The sequence below is a fragment of the Trematomus bernacchii genome, unplaced genomic scaffold, assembly GCF_902827165.1.
Source record: "Trematomus bernacchii unplaced genomic scaffold, fTreBer1.1, whole genome shotgun sequence".
NCBI lineage: Eukaryota > Metazoa > Chordata > Actinopteri > Perciformes > Nototheniidae > Trematomus > Trematomus bernacchii.
This window is the reverse complement of record NW_022987517.1, coordinates 86,189-107,616: the sequence shown is the minus strand read 5'-3', so window position 1 is coordinate 107,616 and position 21,428 is coordinate 86,189. Positions and strand designations below refer to the sequence as shown.

Here is a 21,428-nt window from a genome sequence, read left to right as displayed (position 1 = left end):
TCATGGTTGGCGAAAGGTTTCCTGCTGAAATGCAATCTGTGAACGCCTTATAAAGCATTTCTCGCACATCTGACCAAAAACATTTATAAAACTCTATGGTTAAACCATCCAGCCCTGGTGATTTGCCACCAGACATTTGCAGTAATGCACTATCTAATTCTTCAATTTTTAGTCCATCGTCCATATACTGTTTAAAAGAATAATCTATTGTCTTTTTGAATTCTGTAATTTTACTAAAAAAGTTATCACAATTTTCTTTAGAAAACTTTGAGTTATATAAATTGCTATAAAAAAGTCTAATTTCTTCATTTATCTGGTCTTGATTTTCAATAGTGACATCATTAATAATCAGTTTTTGGATTTTCTTTTTCACTTGTCTTTGCTTTTCAAGATTGAAGAAATAAGAAGTGTTTTTCTCTCCTTGCTCAATCCATCGGGCTCTCGAACGAATAAAAGCTCCCTTTGCTTTTTCCAAATACATGTTGTCTAATTGAGTTTGTAAATTGTTCAGTTGAATTTGCTCATCCAATGATAACTCAGCTTTAAGGCATATCCGACTATGATTATTGAGGGTAAATGCATACAGCAGACGTGTTAAGCTAACAGCTATAAACAAACTGTCACATGACTTCACGTCACCATCGCTAAGCTAAAGGCGGCTAAGCTAAAGGCGGCTAAGCTAAAGGCAGCTAAGCTAAAGGCGGCTAAACTTCGGCGGGATGACGTTTAGTCGTCTCATTTAACTTGTTAGCAACTGCCGCTTCAGACATTCGCTAGTGGTGTATTTACTGAGATATTTTGTGTTGTACAGTACGTGTTTTACAACTCAAAGGGAAAATCTCTAGCTTGTGTTAGGGTTTTAGGACTCAATACTGCGCCACTCTATTCCCGAATTCCCATAAAGGTAATCAAAAGAAGAAGCCAAGCTAGTGTCCTGTGTAATCTCCTACATGTGTCTTTTTCCAGCTGCTTCCTTCCCTGCTCCTCTGTGATCTCCATATGGTACTCATTGCTTCAGTGATAGCACTTGATACAAAAGGGAAATGCCTTTATGTTAGCTGAATCTGATCTTGTATCTACACACCCTTTCTCTGTTCCCTGTGTTTACAGCAGGTTGTAGTCTGGACAAGGGGAGCTATAGTGCTGTTTGGAAGATGTATGGAGGCATTTGAACCCCCCCCTCCTCAAACCCATTCGTCTTAAACAGTCAAGTCTCAGTATGGCCAGTCACCTTCCCTCATAAGCTGGGTGGAATACAAAGCAAGTTTTAGACAACAGGAGGAATAGGAGAGTGTGTGTGTGTGTGTGCATGCACGCTTGGCCTCGTATATTAAATGGTCTTTCAAAGAGTCCTTGAGCTTACCTGCCAAAACCAGACCCAGCAATATACAAGGAGTTATAAAACCTGCCAGCAGTGTGTGTGTTGGAGTGTGTGTATGTGTGTGTCCACCCCAATGTCAGCCAAGATACTAACAGAGCTTTTATTTTAAGGCTTGGTACGCTGCCATCTCCTACCCCTCAAAGTCTTACCAACAGGACGGATAAGTAAATGGAGTTTTGAGAGCGAGACAAAGATAGCAGGAGGAAGAGAATTTCATTAGTTCAATTTGAGGATTTCACGCAGCACACATGGAGTTAGAGAGGAAAACGGATACAAGGCTCAAGACTGCAAGCTAATTACTCTAGCATTCGTGCACCAGGAGTACAAATACTCTCTTGATGTTTATAGTTTGTATTATTAAGTTGTCATTTAAATGTAGTTGAGTAAAAAGTACAATATTTGCTACAGAATTGTACTAAGTATAAAAGTATTATGTAGCAGGAAATGGAAATACTTTAAGGGGCTCTGTTATGCTTTTTGGGGTTTTCCCTTTGCTGTTTTGTGTTATATTGTTTTTTGTGAACGCAAATGGTCTGCAAAGTCTAAATCCCAAAGTTCCCAGAGAGAGTTCTTCTCATAGACACTACACTCCCATGTTAGTAGCACCAGTGCTAGAAAAGTTAGTCTGAATCCCTGATGACACAGCCCTTTTAAAAAACATGATTTGGCAAAAAGCAGAAATGCCCAATGCATAACCCTATTACATGCTCAGAGATTCCCGTTCCCATCTCATATCCTCCCCCTGCCCCATCCCATCCCTTAAGCAATGTCAGAGTTGTGGAAGTGGTGATAGCCAATCACAGGGGGGGGAAAGGGGCTGGAATGTGGAGGGACAGCACGTTGCAGATTACATGAATACAAAGAGGATACGGATTGAGGAAGTTGTCGTGTTATGTGCAGCAATAAGTCACTGATTACCATTTCCCTACTGTTACTCTGCTTTAACATATTGTTGTTGTACACCTTTTGCATACTCTTTCTACAGCTTTCTCTTATCATGTTTCTTTATGTGCTTATCCGCTCTATTTCTCCTATTGGCAAGTTTTCTCTCACAGTTCTTTCTCTTCAGACAAGAGGGTCCATTGTATTTCCTAAGATGCCTTGGAGTTCCAGGCCCAGCATGCCTGTGCACTGTCTGTGTGTGTGTGTATGTGTATGTGTATGTGTATGTGTATGTGTATGTGTATGTGTGTGTGTGTGTGTGTGTGTGTGTGTGTGTGTGTGTGTGTGTGTGTGTGTGTGGTGTGTGTGTGTGTGTGTGTGTGTGTGTGTGTGTCCTAGTTAGAGAACAGCTGTCACATTCAGCCATCACATGCTGCACAGCTGAGACTGATCATCAACTTTCTATATCCATCTTGGTCTCTCTTTCCGGCTTTTATAAATAAATTTGCCGGGGCATTTCCCCTTTTTGAATCAAGATTTCTAAAATGCTCGCCACACACAAAATCTCTCCCTTTTCCGTCATTCTTCTTCCTTCCCACTTCATCCTTTTTGTCCAGACAGAGTAGGAGTAAAGGTCTCGGGCCAACTCCTCAACACATGGATTAAACCACAACTGACAAGTGAGGATCAGATTTAATTTTAGATTTCAGTATGTGAATAAACTGTAGAGTAGGTGTAATGTAGACTCAACACAATCCAACATAGTGTGGGTTTGTGTCACAGATACAGGCTGCTTTGAACCAAACAAAACAACACTTTTACGTGTAGTGTCATTTTATATGTTGATCTAAGTCCTTCCTTACCCGTTCTTTATTTTAGAAAGTACACTATACAGCATGTATAGCTGTTTTGAGAGAAAACAAATGTTCCCCTCGGACTCCAGAGAAACATTCACCTTCCCTGCTCCAGACCACCAGTTAGTTCCTAAATTCAGAGTCTCTCCTATCAAATGATTAGTGGTAAGGCTGAAGATTAGCAGTCCCATCAACCGACAACAGCAAGACATCTTTAAAGGTAGGGTAGGTAAGTTTGAGAAACCGGCTCGAGATCGCTAGAATTTGAAAATACACAACCGGAGAAAATCTGCCACTTCCTTACAGAGCCCCTCCTCCAACACACACAAACGCGCACATGACCAATGAGGGCACAAGATAAGTTTGTGCACAGATGGAAGGCTGACAGGCAGGTAGGCCATCCAGTTATTTTAGCCGGGCCGGCTAAAATGATTGGTCGTGCTTTTACAGTACTACGGCTTCCACAGATGACATTTTTTTATGGATTTTTTGTCAAAGCACTTAAGATATTCATTGCTATCGGGATGTTAAGAGCATTCCATGGAATATAACAAAAAGTGTATCTCGAGCCGGTTTCTCAAACTTACCTACCCTACCTTTAAGTCATCAAGTGCAAATTGCAGCTAATACAAGCTTATGTTATTTGCCATACTTGTCAGAATAAAAGTGATTTCAATCTCAGATATTAATGCAAACACTTTATGTTGCTTTTAAATCACATTTAAATCATCGTAAATTGTCAGAATAAAAGCAACAGGTGCTTATTACATTTCTCCACTGAGGCAACACAACAACATTGTGCTGTTTCTAACAGCACAATCCAAAGATAAGCCTTTGCGGACCATTTACATGCAAAAGAAACAACAATATAACACACTACAGTAAAGGGAAAACCCCAAAAAGCATAATAGGGCCCCTTGAAGACAATCAACAATAGGGCTGCTCAATTAATCGTATTTTAATCGCAATTACGATTTTGGCTTGCAACGATTATGAAAACAACATAATCGAAATAAAACGATTATTGATTTTTTTTTTTTTTTTTTTTTAATTGGTTTTTCAGTTGAATTATACTTAAAGTTCTGAGTAATCAACTGTTAAAAACATACTGTTTTTTTTTCAATAAATGGATGTTTTCAAAGTAAATGGATAATCGTTTTTAATAATTGTGATATCAATTATTGACCCAAATAATCGAGATTATGATTTTTCCCAAAATCAAGCAGCCCTAATCAACAGTGTTCTGTACCTGATGTATTGCTGTTCTCTCTATTTTACCCATGTTGTGTAATAAGTTTGTTATTATAAACATAGCCATCCAGTAAAGAACTGACAGGTGGAAACAATATCGGTTGTTGGCGTTCAGTTCAAGAATATCCTATTTGGTAGGTTGGCAAGTCTTTCTAATCCATCAGCCTTAATTTACTTTTGTTGGAACAGCAGCCATTAATAAAGTTGACGCACTTTACCTTCAGAGATCTATGGAGCATTCCAGATGTGTCAACATGTGTTGTTACTATTTCAGTTGGCACACACAAACACACACATTTAGCAACAAGCGATTAGGAATTTCTCATCAGTCCACACATTGTGTAAACCCTCCATCTCTTGTCAGCGACACACACACACACACACACACACACACACACACACACACACACACACACACACACACACACACACACACACACACACACACACACACACACACACACACACACACACACACACACACACACACACACACACACAATGTTGTAACCTGGCTAACAAGCAGACCCCCCTGGTCAATGAGTTTGGAAATGCATGGTCACCTCTAATGACCGGGTGGTTTCTCCGTCTGTCGGTGTGTGTCTGTCTGTCTCTCTTTGGCAAACAACAAACAAAAGTTCCACCATTAATCACCTTTCAATACTCTTAAACAGTCAAGTTTTCTAGATAACAGCTGGACTGGTGAAAGAAAAATGGCAAAAAGACTGGTGAAAGAAAAATGGCAAAAAGTGCTGGTTCAAGTTCAAACTTGTTACTATGGCACACTTTGGCGTCTAATTACGCGCCTAAATAATGCTAAAACATGTGTTCCTTATGGTTAAGAGGTGCAAGGTAATATTCTAAGTACTTAACTTTAGAATGGCTACTAAGGTGGTGATCAGTTTTTCTATAGCATAGGTTTTTTCTAGCACAGCAAATATGAAAGGGGGGTCCAAAGAACTGTTTTTGAGAATGGTGTGATGGGGGTGCCCAGAATTTAAAAAATAATCTTACCTAAAACATGTTCCATTAAAGAGGTGGATATTATAGATGTGAATGTCCCTTACAGACAGATTTGTGAAAGCCTTGTGATGTAAATGAATGCAAAAAAAAAAAAAAGACTGCACACCTGCCAATCAATATGTTTTCCTCACCAAGTGAACTTTACGGGAAAATATGCATTTAGTTAGAGCATTATTACAATAATATAATTAATACTAGTATCATCAACCAGCTGTTGTGCACTGGGTGGTCCTGCATCATTGTTGATGACTTGCTCATGTCTGAAGCTGTTACACTGGTTTATATTAGTGGATTTAAATAAGAAACTAAATTACATTAATAGGCCTAACACTAGACTGTATACAACACTTTAGTGACTGCTTATAGCAAAAGTAAGAACCAGCATCATGGTTTCCTCGCAGTTAGTAAGCATAGAGCATTAGTCAGTCAGTATAGTCACTAATAACGCTGCTGTGTATTTACCTCTGAGTTGAAGGCGCTGTCACCCTCCGCTGCTCCACGCGCCACGAGCGCGCACAGCCCCATCGCGAGGAAGGTGCGTCTCCAGAGCAACCAGAAGCAGCTGTTCGGCGAGGAGGAGGCCATGGTCCGGGCGCGAGGGGAATCAGTAGTGGTTCAATCCCAGAGGATAAACTAGGGTGTCTTTGAAAGGTTGTTACAGTAGCCTACTGATACAATGGTTGTAAACTATTCCCAAGTGACAATTATACGACGGTCTTCAACTGTGCACTTGTATCCTGGAAAAGAGCCCCATTTCAGTCTTACAGCCAGAGCCGCACTACAAACTGACCCTCAATAAATGTCGGCGACTTGTCATATGTGAACCTCCATGCAGGTTTCTCCTTTAAGTTGTTTTAACAGCGTTAACAGTCCGTCTCACCTTTCTTTGACTACTGTGCTCTGTTATCTCTAGCGGGAGTTACCCACTAGAGCGCCCGACTCATTTAATTAACATCAAAGTCGCTGCCCTGTTAGTAACCTTGAAAGTGCACTTCAAAAGAGCAACAATGTCTCCAGCAGTGCCCACTATCAGCAAAGTGGGCATAACCCATAAATGCTTTTGAGTAAATAATGTACTGCTGACATGTTCAAATACAGTGGGTAAATGAACTCATGTCGTGTTAATGCCTATTCGGGTGCATTCAAATGTACCCTGAGAAAGTTTAGAAATCTGAAACAGCGACAAAATGAAAGTTCACCGCACTTGACTCCTTCAGCAGCAGCTCGAGCAGTGTCGTAGCTGTAAGCGGCAACGGCAGTTATAGCTCGCGACCTCTTGTAAAAAAAAGAGCCCTCTACGTCCAGTTGTTCCCTTTTGCCAGAGGAAACCGTCTCGGAAGCCGATACTTAGTTGCTATCAGTCTTATCCTGATTCCGTGGCTGTGTTGTGTTCCTACCGGAGCAGCACGGACAGTGGTCCTCTGTTGGTGGGGTTTCAGTACCTAACGTGGAGATGAGAGCGTCAAGCGTGGCAGCACATCAGCGAGGTGTCCCTGTCATGGCTGCCAAAATAAAAGGTACGCAGTCTGAATCATTCTGTCGTCTCTGACGGTTTTGAAAGTAGAAGAAACAGGGAATACTGTATAATAAAGAAAGTTATTTTCTCCATGCAGAATGTGACGTTTTTCCTTCTCAATTATATTGGCCTTTTAACAGTTAAACAAATGTAAATGTTTGAGGGAGCTCACGTAACAAGAAGCATAATGAGTCAGGAATAATGTTTGTTTTTATTAACTATTAAAGTTTCCTGCCAGGTTTATTTTAGTTGTCTCTTATTTTGAAGGCACATCATTTCCGGTTTTGTCCTATTTTCCAGTGGCTGACTTGATGGAGCTGACCACTACAATGCTTCACAACCGGACGGATGCAGGTGGAAGTGGGGAGGGAGCGGAGGAAGAGCCCGAGACGGACGCCAGCAACCATGAGCCTCCCCCCAATGTGTGTAGAGCTCACACACGTACAAATACTGAATGTAACAGGTACATGTACTGATAAGCTATGAGATTTGAAGTCACCATTAAGAGATAAACATAATAAAAGGGTTATTAACCTTATTCATTAACTGATATGACTTTGACTATTTTGACTACTTTGACTTTGTCTTACTGTTTGTTTCACTCAATTTTGAAACGATTTTGCCATACAATAAGTTTTGACAGGATCATTTGTCAAAGTGACTTTTTTTCATCTGTGAAAACAGATGATTTAAAGTTATTCATAATTACTTTACATGCTTTACATATATGTTTAAGAACACATGGATACATTGCTTAGTAGTGCAGTGCAGCCTCTTGTGGCCAAAATGAGTATGAAAAGTAAATAAAGACATAAGCTTAATAGTAAGATGCATAAAGACGTAGATGCTAAACAAAGTTGTTTTGTTAAGTCTCACATATAATTAAAAAAGAACAACTTGAATCGGTAACTGTTTGCATTTGTCAATGCTGTCTTGCCTTTTGCAATTCACTATGCACTTACCCCTGCTTGGTATTGCAGGGAAATATGTCTAAAAGGCTAATTGAATTTTGGCCTGAGGTCAATACGGGAGGTGTCACAGTTTACTGAATACACACAAAGGTTGTTGGTAAGCCTCTTTTTTTGAGCTTCAGATCATTTAATACATTGAAATGTTACTCAGCAATTGTTATCCGTTTTACTTTTGACAAATGGAAACAACACGTGACATTTTCAAGCAATCCAACTTGTTTGGAGAAAAAATAGTGGTAATAATTCGACTTCTTGGAAATCCCCATTGTATAATTTGTGTGACTTTTGCTGACAACTAAAAAGGCAAATGTACTTACAAATAAAGGGGATGTTTTATCACTTAGGGTTTTCCAGTTACTCATAAGGATCAGCACCTGCTTTATGTGAGTCACTCTGCTTCAATGGTCTCTTTGTATGATGTTTGTCTCAGGTAGGTTTGAACCCCAGAGGCTAACATCAGTCAACACCTGCCCACACACCAGTGATCTCAACAGTCTTGGCATCAACCTACCCAAAATAGAAAAACAATCCCTCGCTAACAGAGCCCACCCGGATAGATTTTTGAAAACGTTATTGTTTTCCTTTGTTGGTAAACACTGACTACATTAATCTAACAAATATGAACCGGAATATCCTTTAATAGGCGTTCCTCAGCTACTGTAAACTAATTCAGTAATGCAGAAACAACTAAATGACTATACCTATATCCAACAATACTAGTCAAACCTATCTTCTGCATTTTGCCACAAATTCTCATCCAGATGTCTACTTGCCTTGTTTCCTTTCCCTTTTCCACCTGTCATTATGAGGATAACCACTTCATCCAATCATGTCCTTGCCTCTTCAGCTAGCAAGCTCATTAATGGCATGACTATATAGCAAGTTAGCACCTGCTAGCTAGAGCAACAATAAAGCCAAATTGTTTTATAAATAAATTAACTAGCTTGCCAAAAATAAAAACGTATTTTTGAATTAGGAATGACACCCATATCTCTTTTACAGCCTTTAGTATGTTGATGTAATGTTATGCGTCAACTATATTTAATTAACGCAGAAAAAGGTCACTTTTCCCTCTAGTGTTTCATAGTGGTATTATGTTGACACACTGTTAGATCGCTTTATGTTTTCCTCAGCTACCAACAACAAAGGCTACAATTTGTTTCTTTTTTAACTGTGCAACTTCTACTTCTTGTAAACATTTCCACAGGCTTCTTCTAGCAGCCTTACTAACGGTGGCTGTCCAAAGCAAGAACATTAGGGCTGGAAACGTAGTGGTCTGACAAAGGCAGAGTTAATACCCTGTACAAAAATAATGTAAGGATGCATCGCTTGCTTTCCACTTTAAACAGCTTGTCTCACTAGATTTTTCTTTAAACGCTCTACTCCCCTCTGTTGGTGGTAGTTGTGACGTGCAGCCATAAACCAAGTGACGTGTTGCATATTGACCAATGTTGTACTGTTTAGGATCAACCAGCTTCTAATCAAAACTGTGAGTTAGGGCCTAATGTGTGTACAGAATGTAAGACAAGTGTTCAATGCTAAGTACTATCTTCCCTCAATTATCTAATGTAAGCCCATATTTGGAGGTAACAGAAGTAAGTGACACAATAGGTGTTTTTTGCATTGGTTTGTGGCTGCTTCCTCTTTAATATAGAATACCATTTACATGTTGTTATGTTTTTTTTGTTGCTTTACTTCCCATAAAGCCCCAACATTTAGCTTTCCTCACTTGCTTTTGTCCTGTAGTCACATCAGCTGTACTCTGAATATCCTTACGGCAAAATCATTTCTACACTGATCCAGCAACATGAAAAGGTAGGCTTTGTTTTGATACTCTTACTTCAGAACCACAACATTTAGCTTTTTGTGCTGATAAAAGTCTTAATGATTTTTGGAACTTCCCTCTTTGCCTTTGTAAGGCTCAAGTAAAGGAAATCACAGAGGTCAATATTTAGTCAGAATCAGAATACCTTTATCCGTCCTACAGAGGGGACATTTTAATTGTTACAGCAAAAGTGAAGATAGAGACAAAAAAATATCAACATCAATCAAGATCAAATAAAAAGGCAATTTTAAAAGTTACTAAAATGGTCAAGTTACATTCAAAGTACATTCTACTAACTTACAAATTGCACATACGTGTTATTGCACAACAGTATTTGTCGTAGTCTTATTTGTAATATTATTGCACTTTGGTATAATTACTATACAGTGGTGTCTTAGTCTTAAGTTGTGTGAGTGTGGGGGACTATTCTACTGAATGACTATTCATTTGTCGTTCATTTATGACGTGTGTTTTTGAAAAGCCCAGACAGGTTGTTGTTCTAAATGAATCCTCTTCCTTTCACAGAATGAAGAGTTGGTTCCTCTGTTGGCTGGTCTTGTCTTTGCTATCTCAAAACATCCAAATGCGTTTTACAGATAATGGTTCAGATGAGGGTTCCAATACAGGTTCAGATGAGGGTTCCAATAAAAGTTCCAATAAAGGTTCAGTTAAGGGTTCCAATACAGGTTCAGATGAGGGTTCCAATAAGGGTTCAGATGAGGGTTCCAATACAGGTTCAGATGAGGGTTCCAATAAAGGTTCAGTTGAGAGTTCCAATAAAGGTTCAGTTGAGGGTTCCAATAAAAGTTCCAATACAGGTTCAGATGAGGGTTCCAATAAAGGTTCAGATGAGGGTTCCAATAAAGGTTCAGTTGAGGGTTCCAATACAGGTTCAGATGAGGGTTCAGATGAGGGTTCCAATACAGGTTCAGATGAGGGTTCCAATAATGGTTCCAATAAAGGTTCAGTTGAGGGTTCCAATAAAGGTTCAGTTGAGGGTTCCAATAAAGGTTCAGTTGAGGGTTCCAATAAAAGTTCCAATACAGGTTCAGATAAGGGTTCCAATAAAGGTTCAGATGAGGGTTCCAATACAGGCTCAGATGAGGGTTCCAATAAAGGTTCCAATACAGGTTCAGATGAGAGTTCCAATACAGGTTCAGATGAGGGTTCCAATAAAGGTTCCAATACAGGTTCAGATGAGGGTTCCAATAAAGGTTCAGTTGAGGGTTCCAATACAAGTTCAGATGAGGGTTCCAATAAAGGTTCAGTTGAGGGTTCCAATAAAGGTTCAGTTGAGGGTTCCAATAAAAGTTCCAATACAGGTTCAGATGAGGGTTCCAATAAAGGTTCAGATGAGGGTTCCAATAAAGGTTCCAATACAGGTTCAGATGAGGGTTCCAATAAAGGTTCCAATACAGGTTCAGATGAGGGTTCCAATAAAGGTTCCAATACAGGTTCAGATGAGGGTTCCAATAATGGTTCCAATAAAGGTTCAGTTGAGGGTTCCAATACAAGTTCAGATGAGGGTTCCAATAAAGGTTCAGTTGAGGGTTCCAATAAAAGTTCCAATAAAAGTTCAGTTGATGGTTCCAATAAAAGTTCCAATAAAGGTTCAGTTGAGGGTTCCAATAAAAGTTCCAATAAAGGTTCAGTTGAGGGTTCCAATAAAGGTTCAGTTGAGGGTTCCAATAAAAGTTCCAATAAAGGTTCAGTTGAGGGTTCCAATAAAAGTTCAGTTGAGGGTTCCAATAAAGGTTCAGTTGAGGGTTCCAATAAAGGTTCAGTTGAGGGTTCCAATAAAAGTTCCAATAAAGTTTCAGTTGAGGGTTCCAATAAAGGTTCCAATCAAGGTTCACTTCGGCGTCATGAATGCAACACTTCCAAAACAATACAAAGTAAGATACTCAAATATTTATTTTATTTTAAATACACTTCTTGAGAATATTATTATATTTCAATAAATCATTTTTTACTCGACAGGATATCCAGAAACCGTGGAAGGCATTATGGAACACAGACACCACAGCAACCCTATCGAGTAAACATCTCAATCTATTTATATTTAAACGTTTTATATTTGTTGAGGGGTTATGTTTGTGTTTGCATCTGAGTAGAGTGATATGTACACAACTAATAGTTCACCAGATTTGATTTAAGGAAAGAAGTTGTAAATTCAGAATGCTATTTAAAATAGTTTGTCCTTTAATTTCAACAAGAGCCATTGAGACCCTTGAACGGCTTCTGGAGGAAACAGAGGTGAATGAGTCTATATCACTGTCTTTCAACAATTCCGTGGCCTTCCTGTACAAACCAAAGGTCCCCTTCAATGGCCTTGAAATTCATGCTAGTGATAAAAAGGTAAGTAATAGTATTAGGGTATGGCATAGCAATGTCTGAAATGAATGGAGAAATGTTGAAGGCACATCCATGTTCCCTTGATCCAACTGTTATCACTTTTGTGATCCCTGACTTTTCTACCAGCAGCTTTACTCCCATCATAAGTCATGATTAGCAAATGTTAGTATGGTTAGATGAAAACTAAACACAAACATATAATCATTTTAAAACCAACTTCAAAGATCACATTATGCCAACATTAGCATTTTGCTCAATGCTCAAATGAGCTGCTAGCATGGTTGAATGGGCCCTTTTTCTTCTTGAATACTTCTTATTTAATTTGACTAAGGACCTACTCTAAGTCTTAATATTCCTGGACACATCTAATTATAAAACCCTCAATTCACGACAGCTGCTCCTGATAGTTGGGTAGTCGACCATTCTGTGAAACTACTCTTCGATACAAATGTCTGCTGAGAGTTCTGTTATTATGTTACAGGTATTTAAAATGTAAGGTCTCCGTTCTTCACTCTGTGCCTCTGATATAGGTAAGGTCAAGCAATTCTGTCAGCGATAGTGACAAAGTGAGCGTTCAACTGCCGAGAGAGCTGGATGCTGGATCAGAAAACACCATTGTGTTCTGCATGCTTACATGGCCTGATGCAAACTGGGTGAGAGACATTACTTTTATGTCAAATCTTGTAATAAACAATCGGAATATCTATGGTCCAATTTTATATTAGTCACTTTGTATTGTATTTAAATGTTGTATTAAAGTTTAGCATGTTTAAGCCCCTTTAAGGTTTAAAAAAAATACTGCTAAGTAGAACGACACTTTAAATCACATTTTAAACTCCCAGTTCAAACCATAAACCTAAATAATTCATGTTTTTCTTTTTGCAAGTTTTTTTGTCAGTAACATTTTAGTGATGTCATGTTACATTTCTTGGAAATAAATAACATTGATTGTGTTGCCAGTAAGAGCTTCCCTAAACCTGCTGCATGATTTAGGAAGTGGATTGGGTGTGGTTCACAGGAGTGAGTAAGGTTTGAGCGCAGTAGATTAAAAGAGTAACACTATGAGATTTTGAAAATCTGCATGTGTTGCTGGCATGTGGTCATTTTCCAAACTAAATGCCCTAATATTCATGTATTTGTATCAAACAGTTATCAGCCAGTAGAGTGTACTTCAAACCACATTCACCCTTTGATCTTAACCTTTTTTGTATTCCTGTTCCTATGTTATTACATTTAGATTCTATAGCTTACACAAACAACAAGAGCAGCTACTTTTGTATATAAAAAGGAAAACTATTGTAATTATTTTTCCCATAAACTCTAAATGTGTTTATTCTTCTTCTTTTTTTTTCTAACCCCCAAAAAGTCTCCCACGGTCACCTTTTTTGTTACAAATGCTCAACAACAGAAATGCTTCACAAAGAGGAAGTGATGTTCGTTTCTGACAACATACAATATCCTCAAATGTTATGGTACAGAGTTGTTGCTCTTTTGCTTTCCACCATTGCCACCTGCTGTAACATGCACAACATTATGGCTGAAAGCAGAATTGAATGGGTCCTATCCCCCCCTACGGGTGGCGGGATAATTGTGGGACGTAGGTTGACGCAGTAGTGTTTTTGCCCTGACCGTTGGAAACTGGACCAATTGAGTAGACATTACTTGTGGAATTTTTTGTCTATCTAAATTACTTTACCTGCCTGTCAAAAATAACAGTGAGGGATGGTTTGTTCAAGTTTAAAAGGGGGGCTATTGAGCCACCCAAACACAATAACCATATCAGTTACCTACGTTTAACATTGTTAATCCGTGTGCCAAGTTTTGTGCGTCTAAATACCCAGCCCTAAAGAACGATGTTCTGTTTCATGGCGAATATTTATCACCTTGTGAAAAGAGTTCCACTGAAGCGTACAAGCTTTGCAGTCTAGCAATGGGAAGGTCATGAAATTAAGCTGACCAAATATGAAGGTGATCCATTAACCTGCTGATAGCTGTAAGCCAAAGTAGAGCAACAATAACTCCCTGTTGAGACTAGGTTGTACTATGACTATCATTAAAAATGTGCTTGTAGATGTCTTCAGGCCGGGACCTTCTTTGCTCATGGTGAAGGATGCAGATGCAAAAGTTTATCTATAGAGCTTCCCCCATGTCTTGAGGCATTTTTCGCAACATTTCAGAGAGTTTAGAAAAGTATGGGAGGACGAGAAAGTAAAAGTACAAATCTCCTTATTTCCTCTTAGCAGTAGGGAGCGGTATGTTGATTAAAAATCGCAATAAAATGTAGAATGGCCGACTTCCTGTTGGTTTTACGGTCTTTCTCCAATGTCTGTTTTTGTCTTTTCCGTGAGTTACGTATACCCAGCAAATGTCATACATGTAGGACATTTCGCATTCCAGGTTGGGTCATTTTGCCATGCCAATGATTTATGTTCCTTTTCTCTAGGTTTTCATTTTTTGGCAAAAACAAAATTGTGTTTGTGTAATTGTGTAATGTTTCAGCCCTCAAATCTGTGATTCCTTTGCCAGAAGAAATACTGTATACTAATTACCCTTTTATGATTTCAATGGGTTCTTTGAAATCGGTGCTCGCAACCTAATAGTTAGTTAAATATAGTTGTATGAAGAAGAGTGGGCACACCCAAACTGATATTATGAAGCAGTGTGACTTTTACTTTAAACACAGTAAAGGAACTTCAGGAAAGTGATGTCACTTTACTTGTCTAAACTGTTAAACTAATACCTTATTTGATGCTGTGTAGACCATACGTGAAGCCTCGGCTGAATTACATGAGAGCAGACTGGTTGGCCTGAGTGTGCGGGGAAAGAATATCTCAGGACTTCAGGAGCGTGTCAACATCACGTTGGCTGTTAGTGTGAATGTAACTACAACTTCTCTCCTCAAATATTTTACTTAAGTTAGTTAAGTAGATAGGAACACACACACGAACAAACAATAGTGTAAACGTTTTCTTGTGTTGTGTCACAGGATACGCAAAAGCCCAGCTGTGTGTTCTTAAATGTTTTCACAAAAGGTGAGTGTGAAAAACAAAGACAAGTGTTTTATTTAATTTTTATAATGAATATGAAAAGTTTACACATGACCAACAAAGTGGGTTTTAATTCCCATGTGTCAGGATCTCTCATATAATGGATCTGTCTGTCTACGTTTGTTTGACCTGGCAGACTTTAGCACTGATGGCTGTCTGACCCTGTGGGAACCTGGTCAGAGAAACATCATCTGCTCCTGTGACCACCTCACATACTTTGGCGTGCTCGTGGTAGGCTTGTCCTTGTCATCATGCAAAGAAAGCAGTGTACTGTATGTAAATATAGTGGATAGTCGACATACATGATATTTTGGTTTAGGGTAGGGTCTAGTTTAATCAGTAACAATGTTTGTAATGTTGTCCTTTCTCCTCAGGTATCTTCTGCCTCCCTCTCACAAAACGACCTGCAGATTCTGACATACATCACTCTGATTGGTTGTAGTCTTTCTCTGTTTGCCCTGATCATCACTGTTCTGCTCTTCATCGCAAAAAGGTACAAAAAAGAAATGTCTTCCCATGTTGATGATATTTGTCTTTCATCCCTCTTTACCTTGCAATCCACCATCTAACATAACGCTCAGATCCAGCAGCATGCTTCTGTCTTTGCTTCCATCATTTATTCTGCTCCTGAGCTCCCTTTTTCCTCCCTTGTATGACAACTTCTAGCTGTTGTTTCTTAAAGGTCCCATCATATGCTTTTCTGGTTATTACCCGTCCCCTTGTGTGTTATGTAGCTTTTTCTGCATGTAAACCTTCTGCAGAGTCACAAACCCTCAAAGTACACCCTGTAGCGAGTAAAACTCTAACACAGAAAAGACGTGTCTATGCTGCCCCAGAACGCCTTGTTGGAAATTTGACTTTTTCCATTTCTTTCTTGCGGGGCAGGTTGACGTCACTAAGTCCAAATGGACCAATTGGTCCGCGGAGCTCCGCACACACACACACTCACTCAGCCTTATCTTTTCTCAGCCGCGGTGCTCAGACCCCACGCAGCAACCAGGAAACTACACCAGTAATCCACCTCACACTGTCGGCTCCTCGAGCCCCAAAGGGCGGAGCAGCGAGCCCCGCAACGTCCCGCCAACACGGCACCCAGACCCAACGCAGCATTCTCATCTGTTTGTCATTACTGGTGTCATTTCCTGGTTGCTAACAAACGCCATTGTAACACATAACCACTGATGTTCCGCTGTAACGGTGGTTGACTGATCAGAACAGAGAGGGCGAGCTGACCAATCAGCTGGAACATTGAACAATGTAAATCTATTCTAGTAGACCTCAACAATGGAATTATGATTAGTAGAAATGGCCAAGACATGGGCCCTTTAACTTGTACATTTGAGCCTTATTTGTTAATTACTTTTAAAATGCAATGTTCTTTTCTCACTCCTTTATTATCATATTTTGTCCCTTTTCTTCCCATATATGTCATGAAATCCTTTAACAAAATAAAAATGTAACACTTACCACAGATCAATTCTCCTTCAGAAAAGTCCGAGCAGATATCTCTATGAAGGTCCACATCAACCTGGCCATTGCCCTGATCCTCCTCAACCTACACTTCCTCCCCAGCCAGACGGTGGCAGCATTGTCCTTCCCCACGCTCTGCTTCTACATGGCCGTCTCTCTTCACTACTCCCTGCTGGCCACTTTCAGCTGGATGGCCCTGGAGGGCTTACACCTCTACCTTCTCTTAGTCAGAGTCTTCAACATTTATATCCGGAAATACTTGCTCAAGCTCAGCTTGGTGGGATGGGGTGAGTAGAGTTGCAAAGGCCAGGTATCAACAGGTGGCAACATCTGATTCTGCTTTTATTTTGTTTCCTGTTTTATTTTGAAACGTATTTTGTCATTGTGTCTTGTTTTTACTTCCTGTCTCTGTGTTTACTCTCTCTGTATTATTCTCACCTGCTATCCCTTGTGTTTGCATGCCCTCCCCAGCTGTGTCTTGTCTTTGTGATTAGTCTTGTGAGTATATATGCCTGTCTTCCCTTGTGTTCTCTGACAGTTTGTCATCAATGTTTCCCAGGTTCGGTTCAGTCTATCACAGTTCCTGGTTTCCTGTCTGTATTCTGTATTTTCCTCCCTCCTGTGTCTTGCTGGTTTGTTACTCATTTTTGTTTTGCTAAGTTTCCTTTGGTTTTACCTTGCCTGCTCTTTCATTTTTATGTAACTGTTTTGTGCCAGCATATTTAATATAGTTTGCTTATTTTGTATACATCTGATCTATACCTGCCTCCCATCCCCCGATTTTGCATTTAGCTTCTGATATCCTCACCCTTGTCACAATTTCATTCTTCACAATTACCCTGTGGATAAATAAAGTATTCGTATTTGATGATTCTGATAAAATTGTTATATGCACCAGAGTTATACATCATACTTTGTTTAAATAATTATTTAAATAATATTATTTCAAGTATAATACTTTAAAAACGTTCCAATGTCTTGTCTAATGCTTGCGTTTCAGGTCTCCCTGCAGTCATTGTGGCCCTGGTGGTCATCATCGACAGCAGCTGGTATGGACTCGTCCCTCTGGTCTCTTCTAACCCCAACAGCACACAAATGTAAGGGAGAAGCACATTTGCAAGCATGTACAATTTCAACTAATAGGTAACTAATTGTATTAAGTGTTTTGAATGTGCGTTTAGCATTTCTGTCTATTGGAATGTAATGGGAAAGTTTGCAAAAACACCATTTACAGTGACAGACAGTTATAATGAATGTAAGGAAATAATAGCTTGGATACTGATATGTTCTATTTCCTTAACAGTGGATTCAAGATGTTAAGGCTTGATTGTACAAGTGATTGGCAAGATAAATACAGTGTAGTTGTTGCTTTTACATTCCAGCCTCCTCTCACATAAAATATACTTAGGATGGCGCGTGCACTATATGAGGCTCTGAGTCTCCAGTTTCTGAGAATTAGTAGTTACCTCTTACTAGTTTCAAGTTTTTTTCACACAGCACAGCTGTGTGTATACGTTGTATATCTGACAATAACTCTTGGACCTTAGTTCTCTGTGTAAATTACATTTTTTAAACAACGTTCAGCTATCACCGGAGTAAGCCAGGGCACCAAAGCCCAGGGAACCAGTCTCGCTGACAGGAAGAAAACGGTGGCGACAAGACTGGAAAAAAGGCAAAGCAGGCCCACGGGCTAGGCTATAGGTTAAAGCTAAACCCCCACAAACAACCTCTGCCTAGCATTTAACTTGCCAACATTCAGTCCTTGGCAAATAAACTGGACAAATTACGACTTTAGATAACCTCACACGTTTTGTGTGAGGTTATCTAAAGTCGTTATTCGTACAGTACGTAAATATCAGTTTCCAACCTCACTCTGTCCCACGTGCCTGAAGAGGACAACCATCAGTATTTTATCTTTTTTAAATTATATTATTTTTACCACTGTAAAGTGTCTTTCAGCACCTGATAACGCGCTTGACAAATAAAATGTATTATTACTAAGATGTTATTTATTGTTTTTAGCTCCACATTCAACATATTCATCCCCTACAGTTTATATAGTGTATCAAACGTGGGAATCTTGGCATCAGCACTTCCCTCTGCAACTAGACAGTGGACATCCTGACCAACAGACCCCAGTCTTTGAAGTTAAACAACCTCACTTCTTCTATTCTGACCCTGAACACCGGCGTTCCACGGGGTTGTGTGCTCAGCTCATTCCTCTTTTCCCTTTTCTCCCATGACTGCATTCCTGTGCATAGTTCCAACGCCATTATTAAGTTAACAGATGACACCAATATGGTTGGCCTTATCAGCGACATCTATAAGTTAGCCTACAAGGAGGAATTATTATTATAGTCCAGAATTATTAGTCACCTGAATATATGCTTTTTTTTATCGAAGAGGTTTCGATTTATTAGAGAAAACCTTCATCTATACTCTTTCTTTCTCTTTGCAGATGCTATATAAGGAATACCACAGTGAAGCTGGTGACTACATTGGGAGTGTTTGGCTTGGTTTTCCTCTTTAACGCGATCATGTTGGGGGTGACAGTAAGACGCGTTGTGAGTCTCCACCAGAGCAAAAAGGTAGGACTCAACCTGCACTCTTTGCATTCTACTCTACTTGTCTGTAAATATGCTCTTAAAGGAGGATTCCAGTTAATTCCATAAAGCTTTAGCTGTCGATGTATCCCATCCAAACCAACAACCATTACAGCAGTGCAGTGTTGATGTCCAATCAACGCGCCCAACCGCCCTCTCAGGTCAGCCGATCAACTGCTCCTGAATGTGCCCAGAAACAAGTCAAAGCTCAGAGGGGGCCGTTGCTTCTCTGTAGCGGCTCCCACGCTGTGGAACGATCTGCTCCTGCATATCAGACAGGTCTCCAAACTGTCTGCTTTTAAATCACTTCTTAAAACCCACCTCTTCTCCTTAGCGTGTTGACATCTTTTAGAGTGTTGCTTTTATTGCTTTTAAATTGTCTATTGTTTTTACTTGTACTTGTTTTATGGTGTGTGAGCTGTGCTGTGTGATTGATTTTATGTTTTGTTTATTTGACTGTACAGCACTTTGGTCTGGAGGTTTAAAGTGCTTTATAAATAAAGCTGAATTGTATGTATTTCTGGAGGCCGACCCAGAAGTTAGCATGTAAGGGCTCCCACGCCACAAATACATTTGAATTTTTCCACAGTCGCATGGCTTCCTGTTACCTTCGCTAAGCTAAGAGCAGCTGCTGTTCAACGTGACCACATTTAGTAGTCATTTTAGTCACTTGTTAGCAACCTTAATTTGTATGTAACATAGAAGCATCAGACATTCACCAGTGGGGTATTTACTGACAATATTAACATCCTAGGACAAAATGAAAAAGTCCCTCCAGCTTGTGTTAACCACAGACAAAATGCTGGTAAAATGCTAACTTGTTTTTTAGGTGGAAGACTCATTCCTGCACAATTCTATTGAATCGATGTTCTTACAAACATTGTGTGTACATTTAAAGCCTGACATCATTGAGTCCTCTGTGTCAAAGAGCTACATTGATGTCCAAAAGCTATTATATGTTCCTTTATTACAATTAACACACACACTGTATTTATTTCTGATCATTTGCATGCAACCTAAACATTGTTTTCTCTTTTATACACACCTTCTAGAAGAAAACATGTCATGACTCCTGGGAGCACAGTTTTAAACAAATTAAAGAAAGTAGTATTTTCTTGTGTATTGTACTTAAAAACAGTTATGATTTTCCCTCTACTGAACAATATGAACTTCATGGTACGTACTCTCCGATGTTCTATGACCTGCTGATGTGTCATTTTAAACTTTGTTTTGTGAGTCAGTTTGGGCAGAGTGACAGTAACCGAGTCAAGAAGGACATCTGTACGCTGCTGGGAGTCACCGCTCTGCTGGGCATTACCTGGGGCCTGGTCTTCTTCTCCTTTGGCTACCTGACCACGCCTGGCCTCTACCTCTTCTGCATCCTCAACTCACTGCAAGGTCTGCACCACCTGATCATGTTCAGCTCTATGTGATGACGTTAATATCGGTTGTATATTTCATTGACACTTGTATGCAAAGTTGGTCCTCTTGGTTTTACATTTAGGATGGGGCACAACAGTATGACACTTTCATAAATACAGAAAGCTGATACAAAAGAAAAGTGGTTAAGAGCAGGGACTTTAATACTTGATCCAAGCCAGACCATTCAGGGGCAATTTGGGGCTCTCCTACTGTGAATGTCTAATGGAAACACAACCTCCTTTGCTCTCTCTAACACTTTTCGTGTCACTCCTTCAACGCAGGTTTCTTCATCTTCCTGTGGTTCGTGATGTCTTTGAGAAAGAAAGGAGATCCATCTACTAAGAGTAGTGTAACACGCAGCACCAACACTTAAGCACTACACCAGAGACTTTTTTGTGATTGTGTGCGTACATGTATGTATGTGTGTTGTGCGGATTTATAGAGCAATGCTGTAAAGTTTGATACTATTCTTTTTTTCTTTAAATCATTAATTTTATTTACATGCAAGTAGAAAGGGGTTAACTTGGGCAGATAACTGGTTAAGTGCCCTTTTTTAAAGTTTTTTCATTGTCATACCCTGTTGTTTTAATAAATGAATGTATTGGTGTTTAATTTCATCGTCCATACCTGGCAAAAGCAATTATTTATACTTCAATTCTGTGCAAACATAATTAAACAGGAAAAAACATGCAAACTACTCACAGATAAACTAATCCAGATTTGAACCACAACATGTCTTAGTCTAAGCAGAATAGAAGTCTAGACGATTACGTACATGTCCGGTTTGAGGTTTTGCTACTGTACTGTGCATCAACTACACTTTATTGC

General features: G+C 39.5%; 2 protein-coding genes across 51 annotated transcripts in view; one reads left to right on the top strand and one right to left on the bottom strand.

Annotated features, from left to right (window-relative positions):
* mmp15b (matrix metallopeptidase 15b) overlaps window positions 1–6,845 on the bottom strand; it is a 42,147-nt gene extending 35,302 nt beyond the window's left edge. The window contains exon 1 of the mRNA XM_034116587.1: window positions 5,854–6,845. Within this exon, the coding sequence (XP_033972478.1) occupies window positions 5,854–5,976 (123 nt within the window). The 5' untranslated portion in view covers window positions 5,977–6,845. The remainder of the gene's footprint in view (window positions 1–5,853) is intronic.
* Window positions 6,846–9,151: 2,306 nt separating this feature from the next.
* LOC117471286 (adhesion G-protein coupled receptor G5-like) lies at window positions 9,152–21,221 on the top strand. Of its 50 annotated transcripts, none has more exons than XM_034116476.1 (17): window positions 9,154–9,192; window positions 9,625–9,693; window positions 10,229–10,677; window positions 10,822–10,881; window positions 10,966–11,598; window positions 11,684–11,741; window positions 11,922–12,061; window positions 12,589–12,711; window positions 14,818–14,937; window positions 15,045–15,090; window positions 15,242–15,336; window positions 15,480–15,598; window positions 16,594–16,862; window positions 17,576–17,672; window positions 19,034–19,163; window positions 20,420–20,576; window positions 20,882–21,221. In XM_034116476.1, the coding sequence occupies exons 3-17, from the start codon at window positions 10,303–10,305 to the stop codon at window positions 20,971–20,973; spliced, it is 2,514 nt and encodes an 837-aa protein (XP_033972367.1). In that variant the 5' UTR covers window positions 9,154–9,192; window positions 9,625–9,693; window positions 10,229–10,302; the 3' UTR covers window positions 20,974–21,221. The 50 variants fall into 50 exon arrangements, 49 of the variants coding, with proteins under 49 accessions (XP_033972181.1, XP_033972231.1, XP_033972154.1 ...); XM_034116501.1 differs by having other exon boundaries at window positions 9,155–9,192; window positions 10,229–10,365; window positions 10,486–10,509; window positions 10,666–11,598; XM_034116540.1 differs by having other exon boundaries at window positions 9,156–9,192; window positions 10,229–10,329; window positions 10,522–10,545; window positions 10,690–11,598.
* Window positions 21,222–21,428: the final 207 nt, after the last annotated feature.

Excerpts from the sequence above, each read along its gene's own strand:
- LOC117471286 (XM_034116167.1), top strand. Across the intron at positions 11,599-11,683 it reads CACTTCCAAAACAATACAAA|GATATCCAGAAACCGTGGAA; the intron begins GTAAGATACTCA and ends TTTACTCGACAG. Across the intron at positions 15,091-15,241 it reads CTTAAATGTTTTCACAAAAG|ACTTTAGCACTGATGGCTGT; the intron begins GTGAGTGTGAAA and ends TTGACCTGGCAG.